Source organism: Chaetodon auriga, chromosome 4, assembly GCF_051107435.1.
Source record: "Chaetodon auriga isolate fChaAug3 chromosome 4, fChaAug3.hap1, whole genome shotgun sequence".
Taxonomy (NCBI): Eukaryota; Metazoa; Chordata; class Actinopteri; order Chaetodontiformes; family Chaetodontidae; genus Chaetodon; species Chaetodon auriga.
The window spans coordinates 2805367-2824555 of record NC_135077.1 but is presented as its reverse complement, the minus strand read 5'-3'; the positions used below and the strand labels follow the sequence as shown (position 1 = coordinate 2824555).

The window sequence follows — 19189 nt, the reverse complement described above, 5'->3', positions numbered from 1 at the left end:
AGCAGAATTCCTGAACACACACGCACGGTATTTAAGTAGGCTGTCATATGCTTCAATAATCCTAGACAAGTGTTTTATGTTCTCTACTTATCTAGTGTGTATTACAGAAATGTATTCTTTCTTGAATTAATCTAACACTTTGTACAAATTTAAGAAAAAAAAAAATCTAGGTACAACCATTCCTAACATTAATGCACCAGTTAAAGCAAGGGCCAGTATTATGAAAATGCAGACTATCAGGACACAAAACTTAAAATGAGGAACACTTTACTGTATCACATTGAGTCTTTTTTTTTTTTTTTTTTTAAACAAAATACAATGAAAAACCAAGGAGTCTTGACTTTTAGGAATGCTGAACATTAGTTGACAGTGGTTAGCGTGGTCTTTTAAACCTTCTAACAGTATACAAGGTGAGATTATTAATAACACTGCATCTTCCTGAGACAAATTAATAAAGACACATATTTGGTTGTTTCCAATCATTTAAGTTAACAGTAACTTACAGTATTTGACACTAACAACTAATCAAAATCTAAGTTAAGCAAAAAAATAAAAATAAAATAATAATAATAAAAAAAAATCACCTTTCCTTCTTACGCTGTTGTTGACAAAGTAGTGACAGCAGTCTCTGCATATTCTGCAGGAAAGTTGAAATAAAAAAAAAAATGTAAACACAGGCAAACTCAACAACTTCAGTAAACTATGGTATAGTCGTAGCTGTACTACACTGCCTGCAAACCTGAGGATAAGTGAGAGCAGAGTGGAGGATGACCATAAGATCAGGAAATAATTTAAGTAAACCAAAGTTTTTTTTAAAAATAAACAACACAATGAAGCTACCGTATGTTTAAAAAAAAAAGGTACATTCAACAATGCACATTTTTAAATGACTGTAAAAGACCACAAAAATAACATTTACTCTCACCAAGACTTGTAGAAAACGTTTGACCTCTATTTAAATCTCTTCTCAGTAAAAGCTGTGGCTGCACAGAAATCGAAAAGTGGCCATTGGCATGCTGCTGCTGGCATTTGCCACTTCTAGACACCAAGCCACCTGGGTTCCACTGCAAGGTACCACTTCAAATGAGCATATACTACACAGTACTTAGATACCAGTTTTTCAGCATTTCCATGCCCATCTAGGTAATACTCAAACCAGTGGCATGTCGCACATTAAATTAGTTACTGCACAAAATACCATCTTGGCAAAAACACACATTTAACACAGGTGAAAGTGATGGCCACCAAAAATCTTAGGTCTGAGGATCGTTCACCACCTGTAGGCTTTATGCTGTCAAAGTACGAGTGCTTGTGTCACACTGAGCAGCCAGAGGGACAGCAGAGAAACTGACAAAGCAGCAGGACTGATTTCAAAACTTTCATTGGGCCTTTTGATGCCTTTTCATCAAAACTTATCAACCCTTGGATTCACTTTTTTAACTTTTTAAGCCTACAGAGTGTTTGAGATACTGACAGTAACTGTATAAGTTTCTGGTTTTGTCATTCAACCTTTGTCTTGCAGGCTATGTTGGCTCTGCTAGCCATACTGGGCTAATATTTAGCTCTACACAGCTAGCTTAGCTGCCATAAAAGTAGCATTACCAAAGCTACTTTTAGATCTTGCTGTTATTAAAAAGTGTATATTGTATAAAATAATATGTTCATGATACAAAGTGCCATTTTGAAATGGAAACTACTTAAACTCAATCCCCCCCCGACACACACACACACACACACACACACACACACACACACACACACACACACACACACACACACACACACACACACACACACACACACACACAGCATTTGACTGATACCAGTGAGGAACAGCACCATAAAGTTGAAAGTCCAACTCCTCATCAAGGGACTGGGACTGACCCACACACTGTACGTCTTAATAAGGTTTCCTTGATCATGCAGCTTTTTTCTTCTTCCTTCCTTTTCCGTAGCCTCGTCCAAACCAGCCGCCCTGCACACCTGTGGCTTCTTCTGCCTGCTCCCCAGGCTCAGGTAAGCAGTCCTCCTGCCCATGAGAGGATGATAAGACCTCGCGAGTGTGGCTGCCCACCTCCTCTGGCTGCAGAGGTGTGGCTAGACTAAAGATGGGGTCCTTCGTCCTGATGAGACAGAATGAAGGACACTGAGCTTGGAGTCAAACAACTGGACAGTGTGTGTGTGTGTGTGTGTGTGTGTGAGAAACAGCATAGTCAGGATATTCCCAATGCAGATAGCCATTTCTAGAATTTAGGGTATTCCATAATCCAAGTATTGTCTTTAACAAAGCATGAAAATGCATTCGAAATGAGTATCAGTACCCTTAAAGTCCAGCTGAAAGGGCACTTCAAGAGTATCCAGCTTGCGTATTATGATGTATTTCTGAGTCAAACAGGATACGCCAGCAGGGCATAACGTTTGATTTGAACTCCTGTGTTTTCTTACAGGAGGAAAACATGGTTGCAGTTTGAAATACGAATACAAGGAAATTCTTTTTTTTTGGTATATATTGTTAAATTAGTGCACACTGTGACCAGGGATGTGGTGTAAAATGGTTAAAATGGCATTTTTCATTTCAAGGAAGTTTTTTACTATCATCTCTAAAAGAAAGCGGAGACTTGTGTGTTGATCTACTTAAACTGCTAATTTTACATCAATGAGGCCAATCTTGGACATTTTGTGTATATTGGGAGTAGCTGCTTCATATGGTCCTCACCTGTCATACACAGGAATCTGAATGTTCAGCTCCTCCATGAGGAGGCTCATGACATCGTCACACTTGCCATGAATTTTCAGCACGGCCATATCATCTTTTGGCGTCCACTGGAACAAAAGCACAGCCACATAATCAGCCACTAAGCAGCCAGAACATCATATGAATCTTATTGACCTAAAATGTCAGAACTAAGTGTACCTGGAGGTTCACAATGTAGAGTTTGGGCCTTTTGCTTGCTGCTCTGTTCATGGACCAGAGACAAGCATATTTCTTCAGCACCTAGAAGAGAGAGAAACAGAGCCAATGACAGTGAGGATGCAACAAGAAAACAAGCCATCAAATACAAATCATATAAAATCTGTAACTTTTTAATTAACTATGTTATTCACAGTATTTAGAATTTATCACAATAAGGAAAGTTGAGTCTTATGTGTCATCTGGTCTGAATCAGTTCTGTGAGCAGTCCATGTAAACGTGGAAATTAATAGGACTTATTTAGGAAAAAGGCAACATTGTCAAACATCACAATCTATGTTAGTGAACCACATGATATTTACAAACACACTGTGGTCCACAAAACCCACCTTCAGACTGGAGCCCAAGCAGAGGATAACATCCGCCATCATGGCAGCCTCTGCAGCTCCTTTCCAGTTGAGAGGTTGCTCCAGGGTCCCACGCTCCCCGAAGTGCACGATGGTATCCCTGAGTTCACCGCCACAGTGGCTGCACCTGCGGCCTGTCCCGTGCCGGTGCAGCGAGGTCCGCTCTGTCACGTCAAATAAACGCACGTACTCTCTGACTGGGGAACAGGATGTACACACCTGGAAAAAGGACAAAAAAAAAAAACAGGATGTGAGAGTAAGTTAATTTCTTTGGGGAACAGTTTCCCACAATGGTGTACAATCAAACAACGGTCTCTGTATGAGTATGTAGGGAAATCCTGATGGGGTTCTTTTGCTTGGATTTTTCTCTTTTTGTTTTAAATAAGACAGTAAGTGTGAGGAGGTGTGAGCGAACCACACAGAAACCACAGCAGAAACGTGGTGCCACTCCCTGCATTCTCTTTTGTTTGTGACTCTGCTGCTGTGGCCACCAAATATTTCTGACCTCCACCTCACCCACAAGCACTTCAGTTTCTGTGTCAGAGAAATTACTTTTCATGGCCTTCCTCTTAAATGTTGCCATGATTCACCAAACTGTACCATAGATCTGCAGGCTTATTTCCGTGCATCACATTCATGTGGTGCTTTGCACTGGCCGTTTATGGTTGAATGTGACCGTGCAGAGAGTGGGATTTGAGGCTGTTCCATGAGCACACATTTCCAGGTGGACTGTCATTTTTAAAGAGAACATCGCCTGCGGGAGTGCGTGAGCACGGTTTGTTAAGTCAGATTTCATTTTGGTGCATGTTATTTTCAGCTTTTGTGTGCACGTAAACTTTTAGTATGGATCCTACGGACTGCTTATAGATGAGAGCCCTGGACTTGCAAGGATTGTATTCTTTGCTTTTAGAGTGATTACAAGACAGAGGAAGTGTGTGTCTCACCTCGATAAACATGTTTCCATGAAGCTCAGACAGGGCATGTCGGGGTAGACCACTACGCAAGTGAAGTCCATCACAGTTCTGAGACACAACATGCTTTACCTGTATGGACACACAAACACAAACACACACACAGAGCAGGCATGCATAAATACTAGTGGAACATCTATATGAGTCTAAGTTATTTTTCTATTGTCACTTACCAACTCTTCCTTATGTAGCATCCTAATGCACATGTGCGTGAGGGTCGGCTCAGCTTTGCTCAGGTCAGATGAGCTGTTTGTAAAGAAACAAGAAGGATAACAGCAGTTGGAGTTTAACCGACGAGAAAAGTAAATGCAGCTAATATCACATGAGAGATGAAAGACTACACGTCTCACCTGACCGTGCGTCCCTTCTGCAGCTGTGTCCATACCCCATTAGGGCCCCTGTAGTCTGGAATAGAGGCTGCCTGAAAGGGAACACATCATCAGTCCAGCGGCAGTTTGAAAAGGAAAAGGGAAGAGAATATGCAGAAATTGGCGTACCGTACTGATACCGGCTCCGGTGTAAACCACCAGGTGTTTTGCTTGTTTGACTGCCACAGTAAGCTGCCTGACTTTACTTTTCAGCTCATCAGCATCATCAAACACCTGCAGACAGTACAGGAAACACAAGAAGTTTAAGGTGTGTGACTGCATGAGTTAGTGACTTACCTTTGACTACCTGAGGCTCTTCATTGTGGTATTGTTATTATTACCCCTTTGTACTTTTTGTAAACCGCAAACTGTCTTGGCTCTTATACCATCTTACTATAACCCACTGCAGCTGAAATCTCACCTAACCAGTTAGCGTAATAGCTAACAATGACTGGGCCTGACAGTCTCACCTCCTCCTGCTTCCTCTTAATCACATTTCTGCGGACTTGTCTCTTGCAGAGCTCCTCCACAGTTTCTCTGTGCAGCAGTAACACTGCGGCCTCCTCCTCTGACCGCTCAGCCTCCGGTTTCTTCAGGACTCGTCCAACCTTCAGTCCACAGGAGGAGAGAAAACCTGGTCAGACACACCTGCTGAGAAACACTGCATACACGGTGAACAGTTGCTACTTTAGCCAGCTAGCTTGAAGCATCCAGCTAGCTGGAGAAAACAGGCTCCACGTGTGCTGTCGCCTTATTTTACCTGTCTGAATATCTTCCTCTCGTTTTCTCGTTGTAGTATTTTCGCCTTTTCCAACGCCTTCCTCTCCGCCCGTGAAGACACACCATTATCTGCCTCCTCTGCCATCCTGTTTTCTGCCATCAGCTGAGCAGCAGCTATCTGTAGGTGTGTCCCAATTCAGGGGCTGCATCCTTCGGAGGACCCAGCCTACGCGGTCTCTGGAGGCTGGGTCCTGCGGAGGATCCTCCGTCGGCCGCATCAACTATCGGTAAATGGGACGGTCTAGCCTTCGGAGCGTGTCCTGATTGCGTCACGACGTCATAACTTCTTCCCTCCTAACCCGGGAAAAACACAAGTACGGGGTGCAGAGATGCGCCTGTACAGCTCCCATCGCTTGTAAGAGGCGCGAAATGTAGCCTATTATACAACTTACAAATTCACCTGATGTGAATATCTTCACAGCTTCGCGTCGGACGGCGCAACTGTTATATTAGACCTAATCAGTGGAGGGAAGTGACATGATTGCTTAACGTTATGTTACGTGATACAAAGTATCGTTTCAGAGGGCAAGTGCACCTCTTACCGCTTGTGTGTGTCCAGAGGATGATGCCAAATTTTGTTTCAAAGACTCAAAGTCCACAGATAGTTTCCTAAATCATTTTTATTGCAAGAAATATTATCCACGATTCACTCTGATCATTAAATGTGGTTAAAGGAAACTATAAAATCACTCATGTTGTCTCCTGTCTTGCCGTTGTGTTAAATAAACTGTGAAATAACGTATGTTCTGAGTTTCTGTTGCCACGGTTACCAACTAGCGTTTGAGCCAGCGCAATAATTTAGAACAATCAGGCTATTTGACCGGAACTTTTTTATAGTTGTCCTACAACTCTTTTTAACGGAGACCCTGCAGCCAATCACAATCGAGTATTCACCCAAAATAAGATATCAGTTGACATGCGAGCTTGTAACATTTGTAAGTGAAGAGTTTTAATAAGGCTAACTGTTAACTGAGCTCCTCATATCAACAGGTCGCCATTATAAAAAAAAAAAAATCGGTGCGCAAAGCATCTTGGGATATGGGAGGCCGTGAAGGATAGTAGCGACGCATCCTCCAAATACAGGGAAAAGGAGGACGCATTTGTCGGCTGCATTTGGAGGATCCTTCGAATTTGGACGAATTGGGACAGCCTTCGCGCAGCGTTATGACGTAAGCGGCCTTCAAATCCATCCTCCGAAGGATGCAGCCCCTGAATTGGGACACAGCTTATTTAAAACACTGCTCACACACCAGCGAACAACAGCCGGGCCGGAAGTTGTCTGTGCACACACGAGCGCAAACGGCCAGCAGCGCCCCCTGCTGCACGGGTGTGTAAATGACGTTCATCAAGTCTCAGCTTTCACAGACTTCACAACAAATTTCAAGCGTTGAGAAACATTTATTAACCAGCTACATACAAATAAATAATACATAAAGCAGGTCCAAAGTCAATATTGTAAAGTTAACGTGTTTTGGCTGACATGTGACCCCCAATACGCTAAGAAAAATATTTAAGGCAACACTGGGGAGTTACACACTATTCAAGTGTTAGCAGCACAATAACACTACAATCTGCAACATGTCCTACATTACTAACAGAGTTCAAAATGTGCTAATACATCTGAAGATGGTCTGTTTCTGGTGGCAATGAATTAGGCACATAACTTTGAAGAAACTGAATAATTAAATGTCCATCCCACAATGAAGAGTTAACATCAGACAACTGGAAAAACACTGTCACCCAGTGTTATTACCTGGTCAACAGGCCCTTTTTCACAGGAGACATTTATTGCCTTCACACAGATTTATATGAGTAGTTTTTAGAGGGAGGAGGTAAAATCTTCATATGCTGTCTGCATCTTTGCTGCTTTCCTGCGCCGATCATCTCACCACCAAGATCCATCTTGAAACAACACCGAGCTACTAGGTTGGGAACCACAGCCTTTCTGCAATATCCAAATGGAATGAAGCCTTCATTAGTGTCATTCATTATAACTGAGCTTTTCCTGCCATAGGTCTATGTCATAGTGTCTGCTGTGAGTCATCCAGTTGTCTTTCAGGTACAGTGAGTGCACAGCTAAAGGATGTCAAAGTGTTTTTGCCAACATTTTTTCCCACTAACATCTGCAACATTAGTACACTGAATACTGGCAGCAGACTTCTGTTACTGACAGCAGCTGCAGTGGAGTTTCAGTCCCTCCAGAGCATCCACTCAATGAGAAGCTACTCTGACTGACTGCGAGTGGAACCGTAAATTACACCCCGGCTGTCGAGTGTAAAAATGTCACAGCACACTAGACGTGAAACACAAGGACGTATTCATCGGCAAGGGGCGTCCCTTCGTGTCAAATCTGGATTCGGAAACTCTCAAATGATTAGTCATACAATATTCATGTAATCGCTAGAGGCCTTATTAGGAGTCCTCACTGGGGCCAATTAAGAAAGTGTCATCGGGGTCTAGAGGAGTAAGTGCTCTTGGGGACCCTCTGAGGATTTGCTCCGAACTGTCCTCGTTTGGGTTCCTGCGGCTGCTTAGCAGAGAGTCCAGTGTTGTGTCCAGCCACCGTCACAACTCCCCTGTGCCTTCCTGCGGCCTTTTTCTGGATCCTGGAGGAAAGAGAAGACAGGTTTCAGCCACAGGCTTGTGAGAGTGTGTGTGTGTGTGTGTGTGTGTGCTAGGGGGTTCTTAAACTGTGGTGCAACATTTTCAATTAATTGAAAAAGCTTTTTTTGGGGCTGCCTGTGACATTACTGTAACACTGAAAAATGTGTGATCTAGAATTTTAATAGCATTAAAAAAACTATATAAGGAAAAAGCCACTGATAAAAGTTGTGTTTTCATATGTTGGGTTCGTACTGCACTGCGACTGTGGGATCTGGGTTGTCATCAGATCGGAGGCACTGTTTTGAGCTCGAGCTGATGTGCAGGGATTCATCCTGCATTGTGACTGTACTGGTGATAAATGTGTCCAAATGCATGTACAACACAAAAGCAGTGCGGCTACACAGAGCCCTGAAGACAGCAGGACCACTGAAAGCTCACATCAGCCCTCTCTTCCTCTCCAGCGATTTCTTTGTTGCAGCTGACAGAGAACTCTTTCCTCTGGGTCGGTTTGTGTGTCCACTCTGAACAAACACACACACACACACACACACACACACACACACACACACAAACAAACACTTAGTATCTTCTAATACTCACAACATGTGTATCATGTGTTAATAGAAAGGAAATGTCCAGGACAAAATCAATATTTCAGTACTCTCTGCCCACTTTAACAAGTTAATTCAACTGCACAGGAAAAATAAAGCAACGCTATTATCCACCAGACTCATCATGAAGCAGTGTGAGATGTTGGTACCCTGAGAGGTCTGGATAGCACTAAAAGCATAATGGTCTTGGAATTTGAATAATTACGACTGGATCACAACAGCTGTCATTAGATACTGGAGTTTCTGGGTTGCGGCACCAGGCTGTGATGCAACTGTTTCAATATAAGAGTGAGTTCTAACTGAACTGCTACAGAGCTTTCCTCACATACTGTATAATTCTGTTAGCGTCTTTGTTGGCATTATTTGTATTCACTATCTACAGTGAGACACCAACACTTCTCCAGCATATATGATGTTTTTCAGCTCGCACAGAGCTTCTGGAAAGGTTACCTGTCGTCTGAGCTCTCTCTCCTGGGCCAGCTCTCTATCCCAGCTGATCAGCTGCATCCTCTCTCTGGCTGACAGGCTGAAGAATATGTCGCTGACCTCGTAACGTGCAGCGCGCAGCTGGAGGGGGAAACAGTTACAGAGCAGACGATGGCTTGAATGAATGCGTGTAATCACAGTATCTGTTGTGGTAACTGCTAATGGAGGGAATAAATGCTCAGTTGGCACCGCAGAAGAGACGAGGAGAGAGGTTAACAGATGTTTATGACACGTGTTTGCTTCAATACCTGCAGAGTGACTCTCTCTTGCAACAAAAGGTCCTGTCTGCTACAGCGCTCTCCTCTGCCAGGGCTCTGCTGCTGGAGGGCCCGCAGCAACTGCTGTGTGTCCTGCACGCCCAAAACACACACACACACACACACACACACACACACACACACACACACACACACACACACATACACACACGCAGTGTATACAAACAGTTTTTGAAAATAAGGCAAAGTGCTGCTCGAGACAGACGTAACAGAGCGGTTTCTACTCACCCTGATGGTGCGCACCAGCTGCGCCACTCTCTCAGTCTTCAGCAGCCTGCGAGTCAAAAAACCTTTGACAGCTGCTAACAGCAGGGGGCGGTAGCGCTCTGACAGTGTGCTGAAAGGCTGAGGAAGAGGAGGACGAGGGGGGAACGAGTGATGAGAGGGGTGAATAATGAGGGCCAGAGGGGAAGAGAGAGGAGAATGCTAATTCCATCAATGACAACACATTAATTTCCCACGCAGATTCTCAAGGTCTTTTGGTTGGCATCTGTTTAGCGCATTAATGAAAGTGGACTCACAGCTCATCATTACAAAAAGGAATAATAAGCAGATGATGTGCTGTCATTCACTTGTTGATTCCAAAGCTGTTGCATTAAAGGGACGTTTCTGTTCAACAGCTGTAGCCTAACTGAAGCTGAGTTGCTGTACTCAAAAACACATTATAGGAGAGCAATAACAGATGATCGGGATACGGATTAAGACATCAAGGGGGAAGTATCTGTTTCACCTGAGTGTGTCAGCTGACTGGTGATGAAGAAAAATCTCGTGGCTACAAGGAGAAGCAGGACAAGCTTTTCGCGCCACTGACGTTAGCGAACAAATGTGATGGTAATACCTGAGAGGGTGTAGAAAAGGTCAACGTGTCCCCAAAACGTGAGCCTGACATGGAGCAAGGGAAGGACACGCTCTGGAGGAGATGGTAACGCGCTGCCAACGCCTGACAGAGAGACAGACAGAGAGAGAGAGAGAGAGACAAGAGAAGGAGACATGAGGGTGGAGGGAAGGAATAAGACGAGAAGTGCGTGTGTGTGTGTGTGTGGGCACGCATGCGTGCATTCGGGAGCAGGCAAGGTTGGAAAATATTGAATTGGAAAGGACAGCAAATGAGGCAGGAGGAAGAAATTAATTGAGGGTAGAGAGGATGAGACAGGAGGGGAGAGATGGGGCACAGAGGCAAGAGGGATGAGATGAAGAGAGGGAGCACAGGACGAGGAGAGGGATGACGGGGATGATGAGACAGGCGAGACGGAGGAAATTAATACGGCCAGAGAGTAAAAACGACGTTGGAGGAGGTATGAAACAAAACAAAGAGAGGGATGCGAGGAGAAGGGGAAAAGAGAGGAGGAGAAGGGACCATTAGTGGTGGCACTCGGTGGGACGATCTGGCACTTAACCACAGACGCTCATGAATTAAACAAATTATCCTTTCCTTTTCTGTGTCAATCCCCTCGGATCCCTCCTCCCTCTACCACAGTCCAGCCAACTCGCTCTCTCATCACATCACAAATGATGGAAGGACAGAGGGGAGTCGAAAAGAAGTCTTTCTTATTAAACAGCTTATGTTAATTATATTGTTGTTAAGGATACATAAATTAAACAGAGACTGTGATTAATAGGGCAAGGACACTGGCCAAGAACAAATACAGACACGAGCTGAAGAAACAGGAACTGCTTGCCAGAGAACAGCAGGCGTCCTTGAAGTCTTGCATGTGTGTGCCTGTGTGTGTGAGTGAGTGTGTATGTGCGTGTGCATGCACACAAGCACGCACGCAGAAACAGGCGACCATGCCAGCCCGCCTCTTAGGGATGTAATGAAACATTTATGGTAGAATCCCTGTGTGTTTTTTTACTGGGGAGAGTCTGAAGGTCTCTTGTAATGAGCAGATGTCTGTAGTCTGCCCACGACCCAGGTCTCCTGAAGCACACTCTTAACAGGTAGGGCGACAACATGTGTGTGTATGTGTGTGCGCACATGTGGAACAGAGCCAGAGCCTTTCAAAGGGCTGCTCCCAGTTTCAAGAGAGCATTAAGGGTCAATGTTATGCCATCAAGGCTTTGTGAATTGCTTAGAAAGTCTCAAAACCTATTTAAAAAGATGGAAATATTCCTCTTAATTTCCCACAGGTGACTTTGGATGGAGCCAAAGGAGTGAATTATGGTTATGGTACAGGACTTGCAGTCTGTAGAGCGACATGTAATGCAATTTAATGTAACACGTGGACCAAATGAAAAGAGCAAATATCAATATTACTGTTTGAACCATATAAATATAAATATATAAAAATGTCTGGTAAATGTCCAGTAGTTTTACTTATTGCTGTTTGGAGGCTCAAGGAAGGGGACACTATTGCGTGATAAGTAAAGAGAAGCTTTAAAGGGTATAGCAGGTAGTATTTTATCTTCGCCTTCCCGTCAACAAATCCCATGGGGCTCCCCTGTATCTTTACAGGGATTAAGACCATGAACCGCAACCTCCCCAGATCAACTGCGGCTGGGGACCTTGTTGTATCTCTCCCTCCCTCATTTACTGTCATCTCTCTCCACACAGCCTCCACAGCTGGAAACTTTGTTAATAACAAAGGCTTCATAACTTCCTGAAACAGCTCGGCACCTTAGTTTCAGCAAACGTGGCTCAAACAGGAATAAATAGTGTCTTCGTTGGGGACTATTCACAGCGCCTCAGCAGTGCTGTTCTATTGATCAAATTAAATTTAAGTGAGTTTAACACCAAATATAATGCAATTTAATACCATTTTCATGGTCACACCTGTCAAAGAATGACAGAAAACCTGTAAGGACAGTAAGGCCTACAATTATTTATAAGTTAGGAATTTATTGACATCTATATCATATTTTTCTTAGTACTTACGAGTTGTATATGACAATTGATAAACGGGAGAAAATTACTGGATGAATTAAAAGTAATTTAGCTACTTTGGCTGGCACAATCCACTGTCGCACCAAAACCTGTAACTCCTGTCACTGTCAACAACAAGCAAGAAAAACTATTCAAGACCAGATGAAATTTTACACTCAATACTCTCTAAGGCCTTTGGGAGAATTTAATCTCACATTTTTTCAGACTTTTCAAGATCTATTGATTTTTGTACCCTGATTTTCAGCCAATTTAGTGTGCTTTTAAGTATTTTTGGCAGGAAGACAGTGTGTATATGGGATTGACTAGCTTTTAGACACAGTTCACAGGCCGGAGTGTATCAGCTACAGAAGCAATATGAGGCTTTGTTCGTAAGGTCAGTGGATTTGGTTTTCTTATGTTATTTGAGGACAGTATAAAAAATATAAAATATCAATGGACATATTCTTTAAAAGTGAAACCACATATATAAAATGTTTGAACGGATCTATAATAGAAAGAAGCATCTGTATACAGAGACAAAACACCATTAACGAAGCCTGTTTTTCTTGCTGCACGTTGGCCTTGTGACAAAAGAGAAGGGGGCGACATGCTTGATGTGAACCAGTTATGTGTCATATTCAAATGTCCTTCTGCAAGACTGTCTTATGAGCTGTTCTGGGTACAGTACAAAATGTACAAGACTGATTTGCACATAGCCTTAAGAGGTAAGAATCACATTTGTATTATCACAGGAAGAGCAGCAATGGGCACCTGGCTTCACATGTTTCCATCAGAACATTTTCTTTTCTTTCAGATGTGTCTTATAAATCTAATTATTCCCCTGATAATACCAATCATTTATCCCCATTGTCTCACCTGCAGCAGTTCTTCCTGTTGCCTCCTTTGCTCCTCTTGCAGGGCTCTGACCTGGGCAGCGTGGGTCTCTTTCAGCTGTTCCTGCTTGTCTTTTTGACTGCCACGGCCTTCATATTGCCGCACTGCAGCTAAAGGCAGTAAATATGATAATACGTGGTCACATAATGTATGAATGAGAACTGTTGGCAAGACAAAATCTGGACTAATACAGCAAAGGTCCCGCTACGAGTTTTACAACCACGTGTCATGGAGGGCAAGAAGCGTACTGGGGTCTCTTTCAATAGCACACCTGATCAGGTTTTGGTTCCCAATCCAAATCCAATCCCAATATTATATATTTTATTTGGTGATACAAAGTCTGATTCAATTAATTTCCTATTCATCTACTTATATTTGCATTTGATTGGCTCCTATCTGGCATCCCTGTCCCACTGTCGGCCTGGTCTCACCTCTGGGAGTGCTGGAGTTGGGTCTGAATGCTGATCCTGCTCCTCTGCTGGCATCTGTTCTCTTTTCCCGTGTCTCCTCCATCACGTGCATGAGCAGTCTCCGTTTGACCTTGGATACCCCGCCCTGACCTTCACCCCCATTCTCTGGGGTCAGATGTTTCTCCTGAACAAGATGACCTTCTGAGCCCAAACTGACCCCTGACCCTTCGAGGAACCACAGACCAGACGGTGCGTCCACATCATACGACTGGTTGAGCGATGGCAGGTGGGTAAAGTCATGACCCTCTACAGCTGTCTCATCCCTCCTTTCCACTGGACAGTTACTGGTATCTGAATGCACTGAGACGTTATGTGGAGCTGTGGTTTCAGATGGAACATTTCTGAATACGTCGGGAATTTGCAGCTGCTGTGCTAATGAGAAGATACATTTAGCTGGGGGCTGCTGCTTTCTACACCCACCATGCTGTCCGTAACTGCTTGTAAGTCCTTTATTCCATGTCCCCTTTTCCTCTGCTCTCTCTGTAGCTAAAGGTTTGACTGGCCTGAGTTCACTTAAGTTAACTGCCTCAGTTTGTTTGCCGTGCACTACCAGAGGACCGATGTGTGGTTCAGGTCTTGTATCTTCATCCATGTTCTTGAAATTGTCGAATGATTGCCTTCTCGGCCACTCTTTGTACCTTTGGTCTCGCTCTGCATCACTGCGATCCTCATCATCCTCCCCATAGTCACAATCACTTTGATGAAGCTGCATATGTTGTTCATTTTTAATCTGGTCAGAGTGCTTGACATCTTCCAAACTGGACTCACTTTGTGTGTTGCTCTCAGTTTGATTTTGATTCCCCAAGTTTTGTGCCAGCGTGGACTCCAGATCCGATATCAGTACTTTCAGACCGGACAGGTTGGACTCAAGCTGATCTATGTGCTGTGAACTCTTGGCTGAGACGCTTGTTACATCACCTTGAACCATGACATTCACAGAAGGAACTGCTATGTGAGCGTTTTGATGTTGCAGGTTAACTTCTTCAACCTTGTGGTCTTCATTTAAACCAGTATTGACCAAACCTGTCCTCTTTGAGGTCTTTGCCCCATCAGCAGCTTCTCCATCTTGCAGAATGCCTTTGCTTTTGCAGTGAACAGGACTCCTACAGAATTTAGGGGCAGGGAGAGGGTGACATTTCCCTTCGCCTTGATGAAAAGCTGTGGGACAGTTGGTCAAGTAAAAAGGTTCCTGAGCAGGCGAGGTTTCTGTTGACACGTCGCTGATTTGTTTCGCCTCTGTCATGACCTCTTGTGAAATGTTCAGCTTATTATTTTTCAAGGTTGCTTCCTCCTCAACATTAGTCATTTCCTTACTATTTCCATCTCCTGTTAAATGAGTGTTTTCAGATTTAAAGTTTGCCTTTTTCCCAAAAAACTCACTCTCAATCATCCTCTCATTTTCCCAGGATTTCTTTGGAGGCGCTTCCACTGACGGGATTAAAGTGCCTCTCCTCTCCTTAGTTTTCTTCCCCTCTGCAGTCACGGTGCCCTTGTAAGGGAACTCATTATTCTCCTTATCAGAGAGGCTGTGCTCCTCTGCCCTTTCTCTTTGCTGTTCTTGGGTCCTCTCCTGGATTTTAGTGTTTTTGGCTTGGTTCCTAAGCATCCGCTGGCGCCGCCGATACTCCTGAGATTTCTTCAGCAGGGCCTGGAGGCTCAGACGATAAGGCTCTTTAGATGGCTCTGCGTCATCTACATGGTCGCCTGCTGGTTCTGTTTCTGTATGGTTGTGCTGAATATGCAGCTCTGCTGTTGGACAGCAACGGGTGCCCAATATCTGTGGGGACTCTGGATTGCCTGAAATGTGACTGTTTTCTGACGAAGAGACTGGGCCTTCAGTTCTGTCCAAACTGTCATCTATGTCAAGGTCAACTACTGTCGTAACAGGAAGGTTATCTTCGCACTCTGCACTGTCCACATGACTGCTTTCAGATTTTACTACTGGCAAGTGGTCTCGTATGGAAGAGCAACAAACGTCTTCCTCTACTATAAAGTCATCCCTAAAGGATGATTCCAGTCCACTCCTCTCCAATTCCTCTCCATCTATGGGAGGATGGCTGATAATGTCTGGCATCTTTGCGATTGTGTTTGAGGTGTTGTGAAGGAAAAAGCCACCTGTATTATAAGCTTCTTCAGAGGAGCTAATGCCATGGCTCTCTCTCCCAGCATCAACACCTCCAGAGACACTGGTGGTGTTTTCCACATTCTCATAGGTCACGTAACCTGAGGATACTGACTGGTGACTCACACTATTAAGAAAACTTGGCTGTGAGCCCTGTTGGCTGCAATGTTGATCAATAAGGCATCCTGTCTGGTAACTTTGCTGAGGTGTCAAGTTAGAGGCGAAAAAGGCACTCTGTGTGGTTGATGTCAGCAGAGGAAGAGAAACACCATCCTTCTGTTTCCTTTCAGGTGGTGGTGAGAGCAAAAGCCTATCCGTTGATCCTATGGAATAATTGCTCTGCGACACTGATCCACCACTGGTGTTATGGGAATATGAAGATTCTGCATTAATCTCAGATTCTTGAAGCAACTCCTCCAGCGTTGGCGTCTTCCTCAGCTGCAAAACACGAGAGGAAACGATAACAAACATGAAGAGATCGTGGAAAAAGTGTCCTCATTTGATCAAAACGAAGTGAGGCATGAGAAAACATCACATGAAAGAAAATAATGCCAGACAATGACTCTATTCAATCCAAAGAACTAGTATACGTTAGTAGAGAAGTTACTCTTAAGCACAACTGCAGTAATATAGAAATACAAATACAGGAACATATTAGGATCGTCGAGAGGATATCACCTGAACACTGTGTAGGATAGTCTGCACGAAGGCCATTCTTGGGTCACCGTTCATCTTTCTGTGGACGGCAGCTTTCTGCGCTGCTTCTCTGTGGCACTGCATCTGCACCCTCTGCTCCCATGAGAGCTGTTATCACCACAAAGCAGACACGGGATGTCTTGAACGTTGAACAACAGAACTGGCCCTAATGACTATTTCCCTCATCCAGTTTTTCTGATTAACCCATTACTTGACTTGACTATAAAATGTCCATTCCCTGAGTAGGGGGAGAATGTGTGACTCTCTTTGATTGGCAACCTCTACCCTTAATCAATAATTACAATTTGTCAATCCTTCTGCCGATTGACTAACTGTTCCAGCACTTTCCACAAAAAACTAGCAGCTCCACCATGACTGCACAGTCCCATGTAATCACACAATAAAGAGACAGCCAAGTGGTTAAGTCTACAATAGTGTTTTATGGCATCTGCGACTTATTAGCTAAGATTAAAAACCCTCGATAATGATGATTTTAACAGAAATATCGTCAAACTGAGTTAATACCAGGGGAGGAAGGATGGGTCGTCCATAGAAGCGGATAAGAGAGGATGCAGGTGAAGGTTTGTGGTGTTCCTCCTCACTTTTCCTCAGATGGGAGAGACGATACTGCACAAACTTGTCGTAGTCCTCCATCAAGTTGCATCAGGATATGGTAGGAAGGACGTCTGGCAGTCTGTGGGCCAACTAACGTTGATATGGTAACGTTATCTGGGTGTTATGCTAGCTGCTGAGCTGAGCTAACCCTAGCTTACTAGCTAGCTAGCTAACCGGCTAGCCGACGCTGGTCTGGTTAGCGTTCAATAACAAACTGCCGGTAAAGTTAATAATGTTTATTACAAGACACATGAGAAGAGAAAAGTAGACATCTCTGCAGTGCTAGCTACGTCCGATAAAACAGCAACACAGTAAAGTGTAGAAAGCTTCCAAACAAAGCGGCTCCATCAGCACAGATGGGTGTTTACATTTTACCCGCCTCTCCTCCCGCATCGACAGTGACAGTTGGAAACGCTCTCAAAACCCGGAGTGGAGTCACAGCACGAACACGGATTTACCAAAGTAAACAACAAATGTAAGCATTTAAAGCACAACTCACAACGTCACTGCGCAAAGAATAACACCACGTTAACTAAACGAATAATCCCTCGTTCTATTTGTCAACGACATCGCTGCGTCGCTTGTATTAACATCGATGAAACGGTGACGGCGCTCCATGTTTTCACAGCATCCGGAGCTGCTTGAGACGAAGGGAGCTGTGGACAACTGGATGCTGCCACCTACAGCCTCGACTGGCTCAACAGACCAACAGACAGATGTGTAGCCTTTAGATGATGGAGAAGATGAAGATGTACAGTGCAAATTGTGCAGTCTTGATTTTGGCCCATTGGACCCCACAAATTGAATGTAAAATAACCAATGATATGCGACTTGAAATATGTATATTCCATGGTCTTTTAAACCATGGTTTCCTTTCACAAAATGATTTGTATTGTTTATAGATACTTGATGACAGGCTGACTCCTGATGTACATTAGTGTGGTTAGCTTTGTTCATCTTGGACTTTAACCTGAAGCAAAAGCTTCAACTATATATGTTAAAAACTCTTCTTCCTATATAATATTACTATCTTCTTCAATTGCACAAGACATAAAAAGCCATTCCAATTGAAAACATGTTTATTGGTCATATACAAAATAAAGTAAGCTGTTTATCAACAAACATACAGTATATACATCAATAAATTAAAAGATGCCTCAGACCGATGATGAAACAGTTAATTCCATGATTACCAATACCTTGTCATCATCACTTACGTATCTACAAATTGCAAAAAAAAAAAAAAAAAAAGTACAATAATTTAGTTGAAGATAAATACTTACAAAGACTGTCACATTTTAAGTATTTTCCCATAGAAAGTACTGTCATAGAATAATTTATTACACCCCATACAGAAATATTACAAAACACAGAATCTTCTAGTACAAGGGCATTTCTGAATCGGCTATGCCGTATTCACACCAACTCACTACTTTTCTATAGCTTTAAACTGACCATTATATACTTTTAGAAACACAAAATTATCCCAGTTCTCATGAGTAACCTGGCCGAACGCTCACCAGCAGACACGTGTGGTTTGATGGGGGAGAAAATGGTATCGGGAGTAAAATTAAGAGCCAAAATGAAAAGTCAAAATACAAATAAGTGTGATGTGGAAGCTAAACCTGGGTAAGCATGTGATGTTAGAGGCTGAACAGCTGACAGGGGCCGCAGAGAGAACAGCAGGAGGAAGGAGGGAACTTGAGAGGCAAAGCAAACATTGTTATTGATGAAAACACCAAACGATCAAAGCAATCCTCGGTTCATTTACTCTCATCGATCGGAATTGGAGGTGGGTGAAAGGGCTCTTAGAGTGCGGTGGCGTGATTCACTAGACAGGAAAACAACTGAATGACGACACATAGTGATTGGCCAAGCAGCGAGATAAGGAGTTAATGATTTACATCTTGGAAAAGAAGCGGATGTTTTGAAGAAGGGCCTGGAAAGCCCGCCGAGTTAACGCGCTGACACTTTGTAAAGAGGGATACGATAAGTGGAGTGGGACAGGGTTGAGCGTTTTATCAGATGCGTCTCCGCCACTCCTTTCTGCCTCTGTAAAATATTTATAGCCGTGGTTTAGGTGCAGTTGCTTGTGATGAAATGCCTTTTCATAAGG

The 19189-nt window shown here is 43.6% G+C and overlaps 2 protein-coding genes across 2 annotated transcripts; both read right to left on the bottom strand.

Annotated features, from left to right (window-relative positions):
* Positions 1-250: 250 nt before the first annotated feature.
* On the bottom strand, positions 251-6702 carry sirt7 (sirtuin 7). The gene is made up of 11 exons (XM_076727394.1): positions 6661-6702; positions 5418-5555; positions 5128-5265; positions 4787-4891; positions 4640-4710; positions 4463-4535; positions 4263-4361; positions 3301-3537; positions 2915-2995; positions 2717-2823; positions 251-2123 (listed from the first exon to the last, which is right to left on the bottom strand). The coding sequence occupies exons 2-11, from the start codon at positions 5535-5537 to the stop codon at positions 1919-1921; spliced, it is 1236 nt and encodes a 411-aa protein (XP_076583509.1). The 5' UTR covers positions 5538-5555; positions 6661-6702; the 3' UTR covers positions 251-1918.
* A 116-nt stretch (positions 6703-6818) lies between these two features.
* Positions 6819-17450, bottom strand: cp110 (centriolar coiled-coil protein 110). The gene is made up of 10 exons (XM_076729159.1): positions 16984-17450; positions 16441-16566; positions 13602-16200; positions 13153-13280; positions 10255-10356; positions 9645-9761; positions 9387-9488; positions 9103-9219; positions 8480-8562; positions 6819-8043 (listed from the first exon to the last, which is right to left on the bottom strand). The coding sequence occupies exons 1-10, from the start codon at positions 17110-17112 to the stop codon at positions 7884-7886; spliced, it is 3663 nt and encodes a 1220-aa protein (XP_076585274.1). The 5' UTR covers positions 17113-17450; the 3' UTR covers positions 6819-7883.
* Between the last annotated feature and the right edge of the window lie 1739 nt (positions 17451-19189).